At 42.6% G+C, this 21875-nt stretch overlaps 1 protein-coding gene across 3 annotated transcripts in view; it reads left to right on the top strand.

Moving 5' to 3' along the window:
• The first annotated feature begins 4512 nt into the window (after positions 1–4512).
• Positions 4513–21875, top strand: part of XRCC2 (X-ray repair cross complementing 2) — a 33236-nt gene continuing 15873 nt past the window's right edge. For 2 of the 3 annotated variants that reach the window (XM_046669937.1, XM_046669936.1), the window contains exon 1: positions 4513–4656. In XM_046669937.1, the coding sequence (XP_046525893.1) occupies positions 4618–4656 (39 nt within the window). In that variant the 5' untranslated portion in view covers positions 4513–4617. The remainder of the gene's footprint in view (positions 4657–21875) is intronic. The other variant, XR_006889794.1, reaches the window with a different exon arrangement.

Genomic DNA, 21875 nt, shown 5'->3' with positions numbered 1-21875 from the left:
CAAGCAGTCCTTGGCTGTGGCTCTGGTTTTGCTTGTTTCTCTAGATTCTTTTAAACTTAATAAATGCGTAGTTTTGTTAGATATTGCTAAATTCCCCTCTGAAAAGACTGTACGTGTTTGCATTTCTATCAGCAATTTATGAGCACCTCAAAGATTCTTTTAAAAGAGAAGTGATACCTCTAGAGCATTAAAACTGAAGTAATTTCAAAACCACGTTGTGCACGATGGCCCCCACAAACAGGTGTGCACTTAATGGAGTAAACTAGCTTAGCTGACATGTCATCTTCATTAGGAACAGTGTGAGGACCAAGAAACTCATTTAGTGCAGAGCAGCTATTCAGTCGTAAAGACTTCTCAAATATTGATTTCCTTGCGTGTGAGGAAAGGCTTACTTTGTACAGAAGTGAGTGGAATGGAAAAGGGGGGTGACCTAGATATATGGCTCCGCATGCATGCGTACCCTCATTATGGAGGGTATACTGAGACAGTGGCTGCCTCCCTCACACGCAGTCCTGCGTCTCCCCCTAACTACTCTGATTTTGTTGTTGTTGTTATCGTTTACTGTTATCCAGACCTTTCCACAGAGCCTTTATACTTTGAAGGAATATACCTCCACCCCTGGATCTGGGGGTGGGGCTTGTGGCTCAGGCCTCAGCTAACCAGCCCAGTCTTATTCCCTGACTGTGTTAGTGTTTCAGGTGTGGACACACAGCCCTATAAGGGCCAAGAGAACAGGAATCTGACAAGAAAAAGAAAAAAAAAGAAACCTAGATATTTATTGGCCTAGTTGAGCCCCTCAATTAAACTAACCTTGAAATCTGTCTTATCTCTGGACTTCCAACTGCATGACCCCCCAATAAATCCCATTTATTATTTAAATCAATAAGAGTTGGGTGTTCTGTGACTTGCAACCAAAAACATTCTAATTTACACAGTGAGCAACTTCAGTATTACCAATGAGAAATATCTCATAAGCACATGCTATTCCATAGGCTTTTTAAAGAATAAATGGGGGGCTAGCCTGGTGGCACATCGGTTAAATGCCCACATTCTTCTGCTTCTCAGTGGCCCGGGGTTTGCCGGTTCAAATCCCGGGGGCAGACATGGCACCACTTGTCAAGCCATGCTGTGGTAGGCGTCCCAGGTATAAAGTAGAGGAAGATGGGCATGGATGTGAGCTCAGGGCCAGTCTTCCTCAGCAAAAAGAGGAGGATTGGCAGCAGTTAGCTCAGGGCTAATCTTCCTCAAAAAAAACAAAACAAACAAAAAAACCCAAAAAGAATAAATGGGTGAAAAATATGTATCTTTGCATGAAACTTTTTCATTCCACAAAACAGTTTATTTTTGATATTAGTGGCCAATTCTACTAGTCCCAAATTCTTGCCTCTTAGAACCCCAAATTGGACATTACTGTTACCAGACATAAATTTCTAGTTCCTCAAATCCTAAAAGTTTAGATCCAAACCTTTATCGAGAAAGCTTAAGAAGGCATAAAAAGTTTTCAGGTCAGAATGAAAGACATTCTTCTATTTTGGCTGCACTTTGCCACCATTTCGAAATACAGTTTTCCTGCAATTACAATACAACCCTATTCCTGCTTCTCTGAGCTTCTGCTTTGCTCACTCAAAGCCTTTCATTTATCCTGTTACAGATTGTCTGGTGTGGGTTGTTAAGAACTGTAAAGAACCTGAGCTTTTATGCTTCCTGCAAGCTGAGTTGGCCTACAGCAATTTCATGGACGCTGACAGAGGACACAAAAGTGCAAGTCAGAGACAAAGGACTTTATTACTCACAGCAACAGGAGCAGCCAGAATATCAGGACCTTCTTGTACTGGTTACCGGAACTCCAGTAACCGCAGGGAATGCAAAGAGGGTAAGGTACACCTACACACGGAGTGGATTGCAGTACAGGAGAGGAAACTTCAGCTTGGGGAACCCACTTCTATTATAGTGGGCAGTAAGCATGACTTAGCTCCTGAGGGAGACACTATATCTATCTTCCACAGCTGCTCACTATACAAATGTCTTTGACATCTTCTAGAATTAAAAAAAAGATAGACTTTACATTTCTAAGAGAGGAAATCCAGGACCCCAGTTCCAAACGGGTTATAGCTCAAGTCATCACTCATCAATACCATCAGAATTGGGTTAAGATTTATCGACTTGCCTGGGGGAGCAAATAAGTTGGCACATCTTCTAAAGGATACATTTTAAATATTTGTCTATTTTTAGAGATCAGGTTCCTGCTTCTATGAACGGGAGGGGGTGAGAAGAAGGTGGAGTGGGTGAATGTTGGTGGTGGGAATGCACCAGCTTGCTCACCTCACCTTCGATCCCTGTCCACTAAACCTACACATGGGCACCAGCTGTCACTCAAGCATGTCTTTGCTGGTGTCTCTTTCACCCTCTTCGCAAGTGCCTTTTCTTCCTAACCACATACAGTGTTCTCCTTGAAAAGAGTTGCAATAAAAATAGTTTTTTCCATCTCATATTCTCGTGATCTTTTAGTACATGGAGAGGTTTTAGCACCCTTTATAGGGTGCCACTCTCGACAACTGCTAGACAGGCTCGTCTCTTAACCTGGCCATCGTGGTGAACAGGAGCTATATACTGACTATTGGCTGTACCCTTGGCACTATGTTAAGTGATGATCTAAGAAAGACTGGGAGGTAGGAAGGAAATCAATATTTTCTGCTAGGTGCTGTGCTAGCTGTTTTAAGTACATTATGTCATTTAGTCATCATAATACCATGATAACTAAGGTCCAGAGTGGTAATTAATGTGCATCGTGGTAATAAGTGACAGAAACAGGTTCAAAATTCTAGGTGTATGATATTAAAATCCATGGCGAGTTCAGAAAATTCATCTCGGAATTCAAGAAAACTGTAACTCAGGGAGAAAAGCTCTGTGCAATTAAAGAATAGTACTAACATCTGTTGAGTATTAAACGTGATTATTGACATTAAGTGCTAGAGGAAACTTCCTCTAGTTAAAATAATTACTGCCATACTCTATAATCTTAGGGGACTTCAGTTCTATCACCCACTGCTCCGTGTACTAGAAGGGACCACGAATGGTTTTGTGAGAAAGGTTTTAGCAGAGCCTGTAGCTGGGTAACACACGTTTAGGTACTTGACTTGGGTGCTCTCTTTAATTTTCACAAGAGGAATTAACTCGTCTTGGATTTCTACCACCTTGCTTTCTACTTCAAAGAAAAAGCATAAGCCCTCAGACTAGAACTTCCTCAACCTCTTTGAGGCCTCCCACCCCCAAATTTATCTGCATCTGCCCCCATTCTTGTCTCATCTCTGTTCACAGTGGAAGAGACGCCCTCCCCCATCTAAAGGTGACCTCTACCCTCTTCCTCTCCAGGTCCGACTCCATCACATATTTCTCTCAGATCGTGTCTTTACCCATTAAGGCCCTATGGCTCTTTCCTATCAGCATAAAACATGCCCCAGACTTTGCCTTCTTAAAAGACTCTTCCTTGATCCTACATATTTTTTCTAGGTACCGTTATTTCCTTCCTTCACAGCCAAGTTTCTTTGAAGAGCTGCATGTATTTATGGTCTTTGCTTCCTACTTCCCATTAATGTGTCAACCCATTACAATGTGGTCAATGAAGTAATGTGGGCCAAAACTGTGCCTCAGTTTCTTCATCTGTAAAAATGGGGGTAATAACAGTTCCCCCCTCATAGGACTGTAAAGATTAAATGGATTATTATATGTAAGGCACTTAGGACAGTGCCTGGCCCATACTAAGCACTAAAAGTGTTAACTATCATTACTATTATTATAATAATTACTTCTTAATTGCACAGCTGCAACTGTAAGGATAAGAAAAAAGAGAACCTGGAGACAGCCAACCTCACAGTTTTGCCCAATTAAACAACAGATAGAGCTGTCGGAAAGTGAGTTTTTAAAAAACACATTCCAGTAAATGACTTAATGGGTTGTAAACTCCACTCAGGCATGTCTCTTATCCTTTGTTGTGTGCCCAGAACTTGGCACAGGGTCTGGCATGTAGTAAATTCTCAGTATCCATCTATCTTGCTGTCATCTATGGATCTATCTATCTCAATGGATGGACACTTCATAACCAACAGTAAGAGAATTCTTCTACCGCCGAAAAGAAATTGATAAGTCTGCAGGCTCGGTAAAATTCTTTTAAATTTAGTGTACTTTTTTCCTTTCTTCAGAATTAACCATGCACAGCAGCTAAAGACTTTTAACCCAAGAACGTACAAAAAGGCCTGCTTGCTCAGTAAATGTTTTGTTAATAGTTAAAAAAAAAAAAGAAGTAGGTACATGCTGCCACTTTTACCTAATAAAAATAAATGCAAGTTTATGAGAGAGAAGAAAATAAAATCCCCAGCCGTCTCCCGGTCTCCTAGGAGACGGGGTCTGACGTCACCTGAGCGGGAGGGGGCTGGGGTGGGCGCGCACGCCCTACTGCGCATGCCCGCCGCCTCCCGGCCGAGGGCGGACGCAGTGCGCACGCTCGCGCCCGGGTCAGCGGGTCAGCGCGTCTGAGTGGCTGTGGGGTCGGCGCCGCCCGCGGTTAACGGCGCTGGTGGCGGGAAGCTTGAGTTCCTGGTGCGCCGAGCCGCCGCGGCGATGTGTAGTGCGTTCCATAGGGCTGAGTCTGGGACGGAGGTGAGAGCCGCCGGGGTGGGAGCGAGGGAGATGAGGGGAGGCGGGGCGCCCCGCCATGGGGCAGACGCCCTGCGCCCGGGGCCGTTCCCGCTGACCCGGGGCCCTCCGAGGTGGGCGGCCTAACGCGCGCTCTCCGAGCGCAGACGGAGAACGTTGTTCCCGTAGGTGCAGGACCTGCCGCGAGCACAGGCGGGGCCGAAATGCTGGCGTTGTGGTCCCGCCTGTCGCAAGCTCGCTGCCGTTAGAGGTGGTAAGCCGTGTCAGAGAAGCTGGGAACGGGGAGGGCTCGCCCCCTGGAGCGCTTGTGGACGCTTTTTAGGACGGGGGTCTTTGAGTAGGTTGCCTCCCCTTCTCCCGCTAGTCCACACGTCGCTGCCTGTGGCATCAAGCCCTCGATCCCACTTTACCATTCCGGCCTAAATACCTCCAGAGCCACACAGGCCGTTTCATGTCCTGTAAGAGTTTATTTGGGAACTGAACCAACAGGTCACTAGTTAAGGAATAGGAGTAAGAAACAACTTCTGCCGTTAAAGAACGAGGAAGGGAGGCTGACTTAAAACTTAGAATAGTGTATGTAATAAATCATGCTCTCCAATAGAGGGACAGGCGTCCTGGAAAACTAACTGGGAGGAGACGATGACCGAACTGAAGTTTTTAAGGGCCGTTTGCCGTTGGTTTGGCAAGGAGGGGATGGCACTCAAAGCAGAGAGAGAGCCTGGCAAATAAATTCTGCGTTTAGTGGAGAGCATGGCTCATTTAGGGGAGCTGCAAGAAGTTGTGTACAGTTGGAACAAAGCTAGTGGGAGAACGGGGTGGAGAAGTTAGCCCTGAGAAATAGGCCGGGGTGGGTTATGAAGGGTCTTTCATGCAGGTGAGGAGAGAAGCAATACTCCAGGAGTCAGCAGACTGTTCCTGTAAAGATCCACATAGTCAGTTTTGAGGCTTTGCAGGCCGTTTGGTCTCTGTTGCAACTCCGTACTCAACTGCAGTCCTGGTGTGAAGGCAGCCATAGATATGTAAACAAACGAGCGTGGGTGTGTTCCAGTAAAGCTTTCATTTTTCAAGCTTTTGGATTTGGCCCGCTGGCCATAGTTTGCCAAGCCCTGCTCCTTAAAGGTAGAGCCACTGCTTGGTACAAGAACTACTTCAGTTACAACATTACTTATTTAAATGATCATTTGAAACCCACCTTCAACTTGGATGACTTTTGCAGTTAGAACAAGCCTAGCATCCAAAAAATGGGATCCCAGCACAATCAAATCGTTGAACAAAGATTTTAGCATCAGGGCCAGCCTGGTGGCGTAGTGGTTAAGTTCGCCTGCTTTGGTGGCCTCGGGCCTTGTGGGTTCTGATCCTGGATGTGGACGTGGTACTGCTTGGCGAGGCCATGCTGTGGCAGGTATCCCACATATAAAGTAGAGGAATATGGGCATGGATGTTAGCTCGAGGCCAGGCTTCCTCAGCAAAAAGGATTGCAGCAGATGTTTGCTCAGGGCTAATCTTCCTGAAGAAAAAAAAAAAAGATTTTAGCATCATCCTTTGCCTGCCATGCCTGTCTGGAGATCCTAAGCCAGATTGCCTCGCTCAGGTTACTTCAGAGTGCAGTGGGTGGAGGGGGAAGAGTAGCGAGCTGGGCAACTGGTGCTTCTTTATCCTTTTCCTTTTTGTTCAAAACCGGCTAAGCAAGCCTCTCTGCCCTTAAGTGCTGGGCACTGTATGACCATTGCTTAATTTGTTTGGATGGTGTTTTCTTTGTTCACACATTAGTCTACTTTGTGGGTTCTACTTCGAGGTATTGTGTTGAGGAGGATACCTGAAGTCACAAGCTATCCCCGGAAACTGAAATAAGCTGCTTTAAAATTGTAATTCACTAGAATTCCCACCATATAAAATAGCTGAGCTTTCCCACGTCTTGTGAGTGGGGAGAAGTCATTTTATACAGGTTCTTCCGAGAAAACCAAGTTGCAAAGAATATTGTAACAGATTGAAGGGCTGCAGTTTGTGGTAGGTGAGAGCAAGGGGAAACTTGTATAGTAAGCCCTTGGTTTAGAGAAGACAAGCATTTGAATACAATTGACGAGAGGATAATCTGATTTTTACCTTGGTTTTGCACAGTAGCAATGGCATTTTTACTTTTATATCCCTCTGAAGATTAGAAAAGATTGAAGTGATTTTTTTTTTTAAAGGTTTGATTTTTTTTTTTTCCTTTTTCTCCCCGTTACCCCCCAGTACATAGTTGTATATCTTAGTTGTGGGTCCTTCTAGTTGTGGCATGTGGCACGCCGCCTCAGCGTGCCCTGACGAGTGGTGCCGTGTCCGCGCCCAGGATCCAAACCTGTGAAACCCTGGGCTGCGGAAGTAGAGTTCTCGAACTTAACCACTCAGCCACGGGGCGGCCCCTAGATTCAAGTGATTTTGGCAATATTTTGGTATCATCCACAAAATGGCTTCGTTTGCATATAGTTGTTAAATACTAGTTTATTATACTTTTTCTCAAAAATGCTGGTATGCCTTGAGTTTTAAAATAATGAATGGATAAAAAATAGAAAGTGTCTTGTTCAGTTTGGGTTGCCAGGTAGAACATACTGTTTGCTTTTTTCTTTAATTAATTAGTCCTATTTATTATTAAAGTAGTACATGCTGGTGATCGAAAATTCCAGAAGTGCTGAAGTAAAAAGTAGGAACCCCTCCCCCATTATCATTTCCCAAGGTGAATTTTTTTTGTACGTTCTTCCAGAAGTTCTCTAATGTCATAATTTTGGAGGCTGAGATGGAGAATGCTGGGTGAGAAGTTTGAAGACCTTGGTTCTAGTCTTGGCTCTGCCAAGAACAAGCTTTGTGATTTTGGATAAGTTCTTACAACGTGGCTTCTACCTTTGTAAAAGGAGGGTGTAGACTCTGATTTCTCAGTTTCCCTTCAGCTCTGCCTCTAGGAGGGGGTCTGAGAGACTCCTTTCACTAAGCTCTGTAGTCGCTGCATAGTCAACACTTGATAAGTATTTATAGATAATGATGACTGGTTTTCTTTTCTTTGAAGAAAAGAGTAGAGTGGCCTTTTTGCCAGAGGCTAATATTAAATGAGACAAATATTTAATATTTATTGAATAATAATATTTTGGTTTTGTGTAATCGCAGACTTTTAGAACAACACTTATCCCCTCCATCTTTGCTTCGCTTCTTACCCAGAATGGAATCAGCGCTCCATCATTACCATTCCTCCATTATAGATACCATCAGCTTCCTTGCCTCTTCACACCTCTGACCTGCTCTCCTAATCGTGCTTCAGCCAGCTGTCTGCTTTTGCTGTCTCTACCCACTCGGCTGAATATTGCTGGGGAAAATCACCACTAGGCTGACGTTTCATTTTAAATTTCTAACCATCAACCTTGGATGGACTCCCAGGCCAACTAGATCTGCCTAGTAATTAGTTCCCTTTCTCACTGCAAAACATCTGTCATCAAATCCGACCTTACTCCTAAGCTCCATACACGTTTGTTCCATTATCTCCTTGACATATCCACATGGATGTTTACTAGGCATCTCAAACTTAACATGCTCATTGTTGGTTGAATCCCAGATCCGGGGAAAATATAAGAAAGAGTATGTATTAAAGAAGCGTATTGTATTTATCAATCTTAAGTTTATGAGTGTGATAATTGTAGTAATGTATTTGTGCAGGAGGATACCTTTTTTCTTAGGAGATATAAAATATTTGAGAGGAAGTGGCTCAGCAAAAGAAAAATTTGGCCAAGTGTTAGCAATAGATGAATCTAGGCAAAGGTTTACTGGTGTTCACTCACTATTCTCTTTTGTTTGCATTTACCACATTTTATTTATCCATTCATCAGTTGGGGGACATTTGGGTTGTTTCCTCTAGTCTATTGCTTTAAAAAAATTTTTTTTAATTACTATTTCATTAAGGTCATATTGGCTTATAACATTGTGTAAATTTCAGATGTGTGTTATTAAATTTCAGTTTCTGTATAGACTGCGTGTTCTCCACCAATAGTCTAGTTTTTATCCATCGCTATACATACTCCTTTACCCCTTTTGGCCTCCTCCCACCCCCTTCTCTGGTAGCCACTAATCTGTTCTCTGTGTGTTTATCTTCCACATATGAGTGAAATCATACAGTATTTGTCTCTCTCAGTCTGACTTACTTCGCTTAGCATAATACCCTCAAGGGCCATCCATTTTATTGGAAATAGTGCGATTTTGTCTTTTTTATGGCTGAGTAATATTCCATTGTGTGTATATACCACATGTTCTTTATCCACTCATCTGTTGATGGGCAATTGGCTTCCTTCCACGTCTTGACTATTATGAATATGAAACTGAAGTCTTGATTTACCACCACACGTGCACACCCATACCCCAACCTTCCTCCCAGGTCTTCCCTATCTTGTTAAATGGCGACTTTGTTCTACTTGTTCCCAAGCCAAAAACCTTGGAGTCATTCTTGAATCCTCTTTTTCTCTCCTGTCAACCCACATTCAATTCATTAGCAAATTCTGTCTGCTGTGCCCTCAGTATATATCAGGAATTTGCCCACATTTCACTGTCTTTATCGCAGCCATTCTTGTTCCTAGTTGCTGTCACCTCCTTTATTGCAATAGCCTCCTAACCGATCTCTGCTCCCACCCTTTCCATGCATATTTACCCTGGTGTATGTTCCACATGGTATCCAGGCTGATCCATTTCAAACATAAGGAGAGGGGCCAGCCCAGTGGCTAGTGCTTAAGTTCACATGTTCTGCTTTGGCAGCTTGGGGTTCGCTGGTTCAGATCCCAGGTACGGACCTACACACGACTTAGCAAGCCATGCTGTGGCAGGTGTCCCACATATAAAGTAGAGGAAGATGGGCACAGATGTTAGCCCAGAGCCAGGCTTCCTCAGCAAAAAGAGGATTGGCAGCAGATGTTAGCTCAGGGCTAATCTTCAATAAATAAATAAATAAATAAGGAGACCATACTGCTGAAAGCTTTCCAGAGGCTCTTGTATCATTTATAATAAAATCTAGAGTTCTTATTTCCTGCAATGATGCATGATTTGCACTTCTACATGATTTGCCCTTCAGCCCCACCCATACTCTGGTCTCCTCTCCTACTCTCCCTCACTTACTCTTCTTCAGTCTCACAGACTTTTGTATTTCCTGTACACTCTGCCTGCATTGCTGTGCCCTCAGAAATTCACAGGGCTCACTTCCTCGCTTGCTGCAGGTTTCTGCTCACAGGTCAACTTGGAAGCTTTTCCTGATCACCCAGTCTAAGGCAGTCCTTCCTACTGTTAATTCTCTCCTTTAGTCTGTTTATTCTTCTTCTTAACACTTATCACACCTGACATTTTATATTGTTTATGTGTTGTCTTCCTCCCCGCCTCCCACTCTGCCATTTAAGGGGTCAAGAGAGCAGACTTTGTTGTCTTTTGGGTTTTCTCCTTTAGTCCCAGTGCCTAGAACAAGATTTAGCCCACAGTAGGCACTCATTAATTGTTTAGTGGATGAATTTCATACCTTCCTCCTCTTTTCTCCTCTCTTTCCACTTTGCCTCATATGTCATTGAGAAAAGAAATTGTTTTTCTGCTTTTTCTCTCCAAGTCCCCCCAGTATATAGTTGTATATTTTAGTTGTGGGTCCTTCTAGTTGTGGCACGTGGGACGCTGCCTCAACATGGCCTGATGAGTGGTGCCATGTCCACGCCCAGGATCTGAACTGGTGAAACCCTGGGCCACTGAAGCAGAGAGCACGGGCTTAACTACTTGGCCACGGGGCCAGCCCCAAGAAATATGACAAGAACTCCCTCATTTTTTCCTGTTGTCTTTCTGTTATGGTTTCTAGTTTGTTTCCATTATTGTCAGAGATCATACTCTGATTTCAGTTCTTTTAAATGTGTTGAGGTTTGTTTTATGGCCCAGGATGTGATCTTTTTTTTTTGGTAAAGATTTTATTTTTTTTTCTTTTTCTCCTCAAAGCCCCCTGGTACATAGTTGTGTATTTTTATTTATGGGTCCTTCCAGTTGTGGCATGTGGGACGCCGCCTCAGCATGGCTTGATGAGCAGTGCCATGTCTACACCCAGGAATCAAACTGGCAAAACCCTGGGCTGCTGAAGCAGAGCACATGAACTTCACCACTCAGCCACTGGGCTGGCCCCATGATCTGTCTTGATAAATGTTCCATAGGCACTTTTAAAAAATGTATATTCTGCTATTGTTGGGTGGAATGTTCCATATGTGTCAATTAGATCCTGTAGGTTGTGTTGTTCACCTCTTCTGTATCCTTATGATTTTCTGTCTAGTGTATCAGTTGCTGAGAGGTGGGTGTTAAAGTCCCAGCTATGGGTTGGATTTGTCTGTTTCTCCTTTCAGCTGTGTTAGTTTTGCTTCATGTATTTTGAGGCTCTGTTTGATGTGTACACGTTTAGAATCATATGTCTTCGTGTTGGATTGATCCTTTTATCCTTATGTAATGTCTCTTTTTGTCTCTAGTAATTTTCTTTGCTCTGAAGTCTACTTTCTTTCTTTCTTTTTTTTTTTTTTTGAGGAAGATTAGCCCTGAGCTAACTACTGCCAATCCTCCTCTTTTTGCTGGGGAAGACTGGCCCTGAGCTAACATCCATGCCCATCTTCCTCTACGTTATACGTGGGATGCCTACCACAGCATGACTTTTACCAAGTGGTGCCATGTCCGCACCCAGGATCCGAACCGGCAAACCCCAGGCCGCCAAGAAGCGGAATGTGCGCACTTAACTTCTGTGCCACTGGGCTGGCCCCTGAAGTCTACTTTCTTAAAGATTGGCACCTGAGCTAACATCTGTTGCCAATCTTTATTTTTTTTTCCTACTTCTCCTCGAAGCCCCCCAGTACATAGTTGTATATTCTAGTTGTAGGTCCTTCTAGTTGTGGCATGTGAGACGCCACCTCAGCATTGCCTGATGAGCAGTGCCATGTCCATGCCCAGGATCTGAACCGACAAAATCCCAGGCCGCCAAAGTGGAGTGCACAAACTAAACCACTCGGCTGCGGGGCCAGCCCCTGAAGTCTACTTTAATTGAATATTAATATAGCAACTCCTGCTTTTTCATTGTCTGTACTGATAATAATATATGTACTGATTTTCTCTGAATTCCCTCCTGTAAAATAGAATAAATATTTTTGCTTCTAAGGAAGGGCAACTTCTTGTGATGTGGATTCCGTCCATCCCATTCCTCTTCCTTAGGGACGTCACTCCTGCAGATATTCACACTCCTGTGGTCATTTTTCTCTCTTTTGTGCATCTTCAGTCTTTTCTACCAATCATTTCCCTCAGTACCCCAGCATAAAACACTAAAAACAAAACAAATACAAACCCTTAATCAGCCCCATTCGCTTACTCCTTAGCAGAGAAAAGAGGTGTTTGTACACTGTGCCTGTCCTTCCTTGTCTCCCATTCACTCTTTAGGCCGCTGCAGTCTGACATCTGTCTCCACTGTTCCACGAAAAGTGTTCTCGTCAAGGTTATCAGTGAACTTTATGTTGCCAAAGGCTCATTTCTAAATGCTGCTTGTACTAAAGTCTCGGAACCCAGCAGAATGTGTGCTTCCTGCAGGCAAGCTGTCAGCAGAGAGGAAGGGGCTGATCAGTGCGTGTGTAGTTCCCTCTCTCAAAATAACCTGTTGGAAAAATCTCTCCTTCCCTGGGGAAGAGAGCACGAGAGGATGCGAGAATACACCAGAAGTGTTTCTCCTCACACACGAGGGGGGAATGAGCATTCCGCCAACATTAAGCCCCTGCGGTTTAGGTTCTGTGCTTTACTGTCTTTCTGGGAGCTTGCATATACATAGTCGATTTTTCTGTCTAAATGAAATTTTGAAGCACAGTGATATAACTTCCTAATGAAATCTTAATTATGCATTTAATGGAATTACTAATTTGTTGGGTTTTATAATTTAAAATTTAGTCCTTACGAATTCTGCTAGAAATTAATGCTGCTTAAATAGTCACATATATATAGGAGTTTTTGCTTGACTTTATATATTTATCTATTTTTCCTTTCCTCTTATAGGATTATTGCTTTAAAAAGCATTATAAAAGCAGCAACTCCTCAGGGAATATACTTGGAAACAATGGAATTTAACCATATAACATTTGGGTAACAGTTGACTTTTCTGTATAATTTAGACAAAGCTTTATGGAAGAGCCAGGCCTGGCACTCCGCCCTGAAAGGCTACTGAATTTTCACAGTGGCAGAGGAGCCTAATGTCAGATGTGAAGAACTTCTCTAACTTGAGGGACTGCCATGAGAAGGGCCAGATTTTGTGTTGGCCCTAACACAGCTGCTGCAGTCTCTTGCCATTCTGCTCGTTCCAGCGTTGTAGTTACACACGTTTTTGCCTGGAGTGAATGTTCTCTGTCTATCAGTAGGAAAACTACTAAGCAGTGTACGTTTGTGAGTGGAAATCCAGCCTGTTAGAGGACAGGGGCAATATTTGGCTTAGAACGTTGGCTGCTCTAGGTAGCCTTTTGTACTTACCGGTTTGAAACTTTGCTGTTGGGTCCATCTGTAGACAGATTTACTCACAGAAATCAGGGGAAATCAGCCTTTATCCAAATGAGTCTTACGTCCATGTTTGCCTTAATATCATTCATTGCTGATGAATTTGGTTTTTAAGCACTCCTTCCTGCTCTAGTGTGAACTCTTATAACTTACTAAATCAGTGTTTAAAAACATCGATAGCATATGTATTCTACTTAACAGCTATTGAAGGTATATGATTGCCTCTAACAAAATGAACTTTTGTTAGTGAGTGTTAAGAACTTAGGGGGCTGGCCCCGTGGCCGAGTGGCTAAATTCGGCACTCCACCACCTCGACCTAGGGTTTCGCCAGTTCAGATCCTGGGCGCGGTCATGGCACCGCTCATCAGGCCACGTGGAGGCAGCGTCCCACATGCCACAACTAGAAGGACTCACAACTAAAATATACAACTATGTACTGGGGGGCTTTGGGGAGAAGGAAAAATAAAAAATAAATAAAATCTTTAAAAAAAAAAACTTTGATGATAGCCATAAGAATACTCATGGGCTTTTGTTTAGTAGAAGTTTGCATAGATTGTCCAAACATATGAAAATCTAAATAGTTTGAGGTTTTTTCTACTCTCCTTCTTTCCCCCGATTCTACCTACCTATGCTGTTTACCTTCAATTGAACAGGCAGCTGCCAAGTTCCTGCCAAATGTAAAGATTTTGGAATTGGTGGCAAGCTAGGATAGATCCCTTTCCGTTTAATCTTGAACATCGACATGCGGGAGACAGGCTGGTACTGTGTTCTTATGGATAGTAATAGCTTCATGAAAGGAAGTGACCCTGAAGAATGTGTAGAATTTTCCTTCGTTCAATAATCTAGGCCTTAGGGATTTTGATTACGAGAATAGGGAAAGGGCGTGCCAGGTAAAAAGGAAAAAAGCATTGCTCTATCAGTGCACATTCTGTATGTATCTGAGAAGACTATGTGCTAGGTCTCTCATTCAAAATTAAATACGCCTGTCACACGGATTAGAATCGACCATCCACATTTTATGCCTTCACAGCGCCCCGTGTGTATTTGTATTATAGCCCCTACAGTACTTTATTGCACTTTTTAAACCTTGTGACTCCCCCTCATTAAATTCTTAGAGGACAGGAACTTTGTCTGCTACATATGTATATCCCTAGCACCTCACTCAGTTCCTGGAACACGCTTGACTTGCCTGAAATGTTGATTAACGAATATCTGTGTGAGTATTATCTGTATACTTGGTCCAGTAAAGATGCTGCTATTGAAAACATTTGGGGCTGCTTGTTGCTGTTAGAGGGAATACTAAAAGAAATGGTTGAAAAAGGCCAGATTGGTTTGATCTTTAGCTTAGTAGATCCAAAAACTCTATTTCCTCCTTTCACTCAGATTTTATCAGACTCAGTGATACTGAGTCTACTAGTCTTTTCATCTTAAAAAGTAGAATAATAACAGAGTTAATGTAACAATTAAAAGAAATAATGTATATAAGTTATGTACTGCTGATACCACAGTAGGCACAAATAGTAGCTACTTTTATGATCATAAAATCTAGCAGGGGCCGGCCCTGTGGCCAAGTGATTAAGTTCGCATGCTCTGCTTCAGCGGCCCAGGGTTTCGCCAGTTCGGATCCTGGGCGCAGACTTGGCACCGCTCGTCAAGCCATGCTGAGGCGACATCCCACGTGGCGCAACTAGAAGGACCCACAATTAGAATATACGACTATGTACTAGGGGGCTTTGGGGAGAAGAGGGGAAAAAAAAGAAAATTGGCAACAGATGTTAGCTCAGGTGCCAGTCTTTAAAGAAAAAATCTAGTGGGTACTGATTTACAAGCCAAATGCCAAATCTGTTAATTTACAGTATTAGTGAAGCTGTCAAATAGACTAAAATTATGTTGCCCACTGTGTCTTCTTTCCCAGTTAGGAAATTCAGTCTCAGAAAGGTTGCTTAGAGAATCAAGAGAAACAGTTGAATTATCTCAATGGTTACCATCACCAAACTCTGATTGCCTCATATGTGAATCTTCACTAAAACGATGAAATGGTCATGTCAAGCAGAAGTTATTTGGGTTCCCTTTACCCTGAACACTTAAACTCTTCTTTGCCCTTCTGAAACTCCAGATTGACTGTTCCTTGCTTCTCTCAGCTCATTCCTCAAATCTAGAAACATCATTTATTTTAATTTCTATAAGAGTCAATCACATTTGTCAGATTTTTAGGGTATTTTCTACTTGGGTTGTGAAGAGATCTTGTCCCATAAAGTGACTTCTGTAAGATGTTGATATTATCCGTGATTTTGTAAGGTTACGTCCAAGGGTAAATCTATTTCCAAGTTCTGGGTGGTACTTTCAATCGCTCTGTACTCAGTACACTCTGCTTCTGGCCTTACGAAACATTATTTTGAATATTCTCAATGTGGGAAGTTTTTGTCCATTGAAAAAGAATTTGATTTTTTTTTTATTAAGATTATGATAGATTACAACCTTGTGAGATTTCAGTTGTACATTATTGTTAGTCATGTTGTGGGTACACCACTTCCCCCTTTGTGCCCTCCCCCACCCCCCCTTTTCCCTAGTAACCACCGATCAGTTCTCCTTGTCTATATGTTAACTTCCACCTATAAGTGGAATCATATAGAGTTCGTCTTTCTTTGTCTGGCTTATTTCGCTTAACGTAATACCCTCAAGGTCCATCCATGTTGATGCGAATGGAACAATTTTGTCCTTTTTTATGGCTGAGTAGTATTCCATTGTGTATATATACCATATCTTCTTTATCCAATCATCAGTCTCTGGCATTTAGGTTGGTTCCACGTCTTAGCTATTGTAAATAATGCTGCAATGAACATAGGGGTGCATGGGACTCTTGGGATTGCTGATTTCAGGTTCTTAGGATAGATACCCAGTAGTGGGATGGCTGGGTCATAGGGTATTTCTATTTTTAACTTTTTGAGAAATCTCCATACTGTTTTCCATAGTGGCTGCACCAGTTTGCATTCCCACCAACAGTGTATGAGGGTTCCTTTTTCTCCACAACCTCTCCAACATTTGTCACTCTTGGTTTTGGATATTTTTGCCAATCTAACGGGTGTAAGGTGATATCTTAGTGTAGTTTTGATTTGCATTTCCCTGATGGTTAGTAATGATGAACATCTTTTCATGTGTCTATTGGCCACATTCATATCTTCTTTGGAGAAATGTCTGTTCATGTCCTCTGCCCATTTTTTGATCGGGTTGTTTGTTTTTTTGTTGTTAAGCTGTGTGAGTTCTTTGTATATTATGGAGATTAACCCTTTGTCAGATAAGTAGCTTGTAAATATTTTTTCCCAGTTAGTGGGCTGTTTTTTTGTTTCAATCCTGTTTTCCCTTGCCTTGAAGAAGCTCTTTAGTCTGATGAAGTCCCATTTGTTTATTCTTTCTATTGTTTCCCTCATCTGAGGAGTTATAGTGTCCGAAAAGATTCTTTTGAAACTGATGTCAAAGAATGTACTGCCTATATTCTCTTCTAGAAGACTTATTGTTTCAGGCCTAATCTTTAGGTCTTTGATCCATTTTGAGTTTATTTTTGTGAATGGTGAAAAAGAATGGTCAATTTTCATTCTTTTACATGTGGCTGTCCAGTTTTCCCAGCACCATTTATTGAAGAGACTTTCTTTTCTCCATTGTATGCCCTCAGTTCCTTTGTCAAAGATTAGCTGTCCATAGATGTGTGGTTTTATCTCTGGGCTTTCAATTCTGTTCCATTTATCTTTGCACCTGTTTTTGTACCAGTACCATGCTGTTTTGATCACTGTAGCTTTGTAGTATGTTTTGAAATCAGGGATTGTGATGCCTCGGCTTTGCTTTTCTTACTCAGGATTGCTTTAGCAATTTGCGGTCTTGTGTTGCCCCATATGAATTTTAGGATTCTTTGTTCAATTTCTGTAAAGAATGTCCTTGGGATTCTGATTGGGATAGCGTTGCATCTGTAGATTGCTTTAGGTAGTATGGACATTTTAACTGTTTATTCTTCCAATCCATGTGCATGGAATGTCTTTCCATCTCTTTATGTCGTCGTCAATTTCTTTCAAGAAAGTCTTGTAGTTTTCATTGTATAAATCTTTCACTTCCTTGGTTAAATTTATCCCAAGGTATTTTATTCTTTTCGTTGCGATTGTGAATGGGATTGAGTTCTTGAGTTCTTTTTCTGTTAGTTCATTGTTAGCATATAGAAATGCTACTGATTTATGTATGTTGATTTTATACCCTGCAACTTTGCTGTAGCTGTTGATTGTTTCTAATAGTTTTCCTATGGATTCTTTGGGGTTTTCTATATATAAGATCATGTCGTCTGCAAACAGCGAGAGTTTTACTTATTCATTGCCTATTTGGATTGCTTTTATTTCTTTTTCCTGCCGAATTGCTCTGGCCAACACCTCCAGTACTATGTTGAATAGGAGTGGTGAAAATGGGCACCCTTGTCTTGTTCCTGTCCTCAGAGGGATGGCTTTCAGTTTTTGTCTGTTGAGTATGATGTTGGCTGTGGGTTTGTCATATATGGCCTTTATTATGTTGAGGTACTTTCCTTCTATACCCATTTTATTGAGGGTTTTTATCATAAATGGATGTTGGATCTTGTTGAATGCTTTCTCTGCATCTATTGAGATGATCATGTGGTTTTTGTTTCTCATTTTGTTAATGTAGTGTATCACGTTGATTGACTTGTGGATGTTGAACCATCCCTGTGTCCCTGGTATAAATCCCACTTGATCATGGTGTATAATCTTTTTTGATGTATTGCTGTATTCAGTTTGCCAGAATTTTGTTGAGGATTTTTGCATCTATGTTCATCAGTGATATCGGCCTGTAGTTCTCCTTCTTTATATTGTCCTTGTCAGGTTTGGGGATCAGAGTGATGTTGGCTTCATAGAATGTGTTAGGGAGTACTCCATCTTCCTCAGTTTTCTGGAATAGTTTGAGAAGGATAGGTACTAAATCTTCATTGAATGTTTGGTAGAATTCTCCAGAGAAGCCGTCTGGTCCTGGACTCTTATTTCTGGGGAGGTTTTTGATCACTGTTTCTATTTCTTTACTTGTGATTGGCCTATTCAGATTCTCCATTTCTTCCAGATTCAGTTTGGGGAGGTTGTAAGAGTCCAGGAATTTGTCCATTTCTTCTAGGTTGTAAGATTTGTTGGCATATAGTTTTTCATAGTATTCTCTTATGATCCCTTGTGTTTCTTTGGTATCTGTTGTGATTTCTCCTCTCTCATTCCTAATTTTATTTATTTGAGATTTCTCTCTTCTTTTCTTGGTGAGTCTGGCTAAGGGTTTGTTGATTTTGTTAAGTTTTTCGAAGAACCAACTCTTTGTTTCATTGATCCTTTCTACTGTCTTTTTTGTTTCAATATCGTTTATTTCTGCTCTTTTTTTTATTTCCCTCCTTCTACTGACTCTGGGCTTTGTTCTTCTTTTTCTAATTCTGTTAGGTGTCGTTTGAGGTTGCTTATGTGAGCTTTTTCCTGTTTAGTGAGGTGAGCCTGTATTGCAATGAATTTCCCTCTTAGGACTGCTTTTGCTGCATCCCAAATGATTTGGTATGACATGTTCTCATTTTCATTTGTCTCCAGATAATATTTGATTTCTTCTTTAATTTCTTCAATAATCCATTGTTTGTTCAGTAGCGTGTTGTTTAGTCTCCACATTTTTGCACCTTTCTCTGCTTTATTCTTGTAGTTGATTTCTTGTTTCATAGTATTATGATCAGAAAAGATGCTTGATATTATTTCAACTCTCTTGTATTTATTGATGTTTGCTTTGTTTCCCAAAATATGGTCTATCCTTGGGAATGTTCCATGCGCACTTGAGAAGAATGTGTAACCTGCTGTTTTTGTATGAAGTGTTCTATATATATCTATTAAGTCCATCTGGTGTAATTTTTCATTTAATTCTATAATTTCCTTGTTGATTTTCTGTGTGGATGTTCTATCCATTGGTGTTAATGGGGTGTTGAGGTCCCCTACTATTATTGTATTATTGTTGATGTCTTCTTTTAGTTCTGTTAAGAGTTGCTTTACAAATTTTGGTGCTCCTGTGTTGGGTGCGTATATATTCATAAGTGTTATGTCTTCTTGGTGGAGAGTCCCTTTTATCATTATATGCTGTCCCTCTTTGTCTTTCTTTATCTGTTTTGCTTTGAAGTCTACTTTGTCTGATATTAGTATAGCGACACCTGCTTTCTTTTGTTCATTATTAGCTTGGAGTATTATCTTCCATCCCTTCACTCTGAGTCTGTGTTTGTCTTTGGAGCTGAGATGTGTTTCCTGGAGGCAGCATATTGTTGGGTCTTGTTCTTTGATCCATCCTGCCACTCTGTGTCTTTTGATTGGAGAGTTCAATCCATTTACATTTAGAGTGATTATTGAAATGTGGGGGCCTACTGCTGCCATTTTATGTCTTGTGTTCCGGTTCTTTTCAATTTCCTTTGTTTCTCATCCCATGGTTTAATCTCTTCTGATGGAGAGCTGCTACTCTCTGTTGTTGTCCTTCTACTTATCTCCTTTGCTCTTGGTTTTGTAGCCCCTTTCCTTTTTTTGATTTTTCAGGAATGAGGGTTTTCCTGAGCATTTCTTGAAGAGGAGGTTTTGTGGCAATGAACTCCCTTAATTTTTGTTTATCTGGGAAAGTTTTTATTTCTCCATCGTATTTGAAGGATATTTTCGCTGGGTAGAGAATTCTCGGCTGCAGGTTTTTGTCCTTCAGATTTTTGAATATATCATTCCACTCTCGTCTAGCCTGTAAAGTTTCTGCTGAGAAATCTGCTGATAGCCTGATGGTGGTTCCTTTGTAGGTTAATTTCTTCTGCCTGGCTGCCCTTAGTATTTTCTCCTTGTTGTTGACTTTTGCTAGCTTCACTACTATATGCCTTGGGGTTGGTCTTCTTGCATTGATAAAGTTTGGAGATCTATTGGCTTCTGTCACCTGAAGATCCATCTCTCTCACCAGGTTTGGTAGGTTCTCAGCCATTATTTCTTTGAATAGGCTTTCTGCCCCCTTCTCCCTCACTTCTCCCTCTGGTATACCTGTAATCCTTACGTTGCATCTCCTAATCGCGTCAGATAATTCTCAGAGAGTTTCTTCATTTCTTTTTAGTCTTAGCTCTCTCTCCTCCTCTGCCTGCAGCATTTCTATATTCCTATCTTCCAAATTGCTAATTCTTTCCTCCATGTTATCGGCCCTACTGTTCAGTGCGTCTAGATATTTCTTAATCTCCTCTATTGTGTTCTTCCTTTCCAGTATTTCTGTTTGGTTCTTCTTTATAGTATCGAACTCTTTTGTGACATAGCTCCTGAAATCGTTGAGTTGTCTATCTGAATTCTCTTTTAGCTCACTGAGTTTTTTAATGATGGCTGTTTTGAAGTCGTCATCATTTAGGTTCTATATTTCATTGTCTTTGGGATTGTTTTCTGTGTATTTGTCATTTTCCTTCTGTTCTGGAGATTTAATATATTTTTTAATATTGCTTGATGGTGTAGATTTGTGCTTCCACATAGAGATAGAGTTCACTTACTGCTTCCACTTGTTTCTACTGGTGTGGCGGGGGAACAAGGGTTTATACTTCACCAACCAGGAACCCTATCAGCTGTTGCTAACTGGGCCTGGGCCCCTCCTCGTAGTCACAGTGGCCCTGTGGGTTCCCTCTTCAGCTGTGGGGGCCATCACGGGGGTGCTTCAGGCTGCTGATGCCTACTGTTGCAGACCACCTAGACGTGCTCCCTCCTTAGGGTCTGCAGCAATGTTATGGGCTTTCCCATCGGCCAGGGGCAGGATCACTTATATTTGCAGCTCCGTCACTGTCGGCACCCACAAAATCTCATTTGTCCACTATGGGTCACAGCAGAGCTATTGGCATCTTCTACAGTCTGTGGTTAGCTCACCTAGCTATGCTGCTTTTGTCCCAGGGTCTTCCAGCCTTGTGGTTGCTGGGTGGGTGCTCTCTACTAGTGCTGTGCAGAGGCTTTCGCTGAGGCTGCTGTGAGACTGTAGAGTTTCCCCCTGGGCCATGGAGCCGGGTCGCTGGAACTGCACCCAGCCCCAGTCCTCTCCCCCAGGATCTCGGGGAGCCTCTTGCCCTGTCTGGGGGATAGCCGGAGACCTTGAGTTCAGTGGCAGCTGGCTGACTGCTGCCCTGCCTGGGATTCTCCTCTTCAGGACCCTCCTGGCGTTGTGGGTGATGGGCGGGGCCTCTCTGCTATTTGCGGGTAGAGGCTATGCCTGCTGCCAGGACGGAAGCCCAGAGTTTCCCCCTGGGCCACGGTGCCGGCTGCCAGAACTCCACCCAGCCCCAGACCTCTCCCAGGAGATCTCCAGGAGCCCCGTGCCCAGACCAGGCGATAGCTGCAGTCAGTGGGGCCAGCGGCGGCAGCTGGCAGGCTGCTGCCCCGTTTGGGATTCTCTCCGGGAGCCTCCCAGCTTGTGGATGCTGGGAGGGCCCTCTCCGCTAATGGCAGGTAGAGACTTTGCCTGCTGCCCAGACGGAACTCTGGAGTTTCACCCCTAGGCCGCGGAGCCAGCCGCTGGAGCTCCACCCAGCCCCAGTCCTCTCCCAGGAGATCTCCAGTAGTCCCGAGTCTGGATCGGGCGACAGCTGCAGTCTGTGAGACCGACAGTGACAGCTGGCGGGTGCTGCCCCTTTGGGGATTCTCTCTGGGAGC

This window comes from Equus quagga, chromosome 8 (assembly GCF_021613505.1).
Source record: "Equus quagga isolate Etosha38 chromosome 8, UCLA_HA_Equagga_1.0, whole genome shotgun sequence".
Classification (NCBI taxonomy): domain Eukaryota; kingdom Metazoa; phylum Chordata; class Mammalia; order Perissodactyla; family Equidae; genus Equus; species Equus quagga.
The sequence above is the reverse complement of the archived record's forward strand: the minus strand, read 5'-3'. Positions and strand labels throughout refer to the sequence as shown.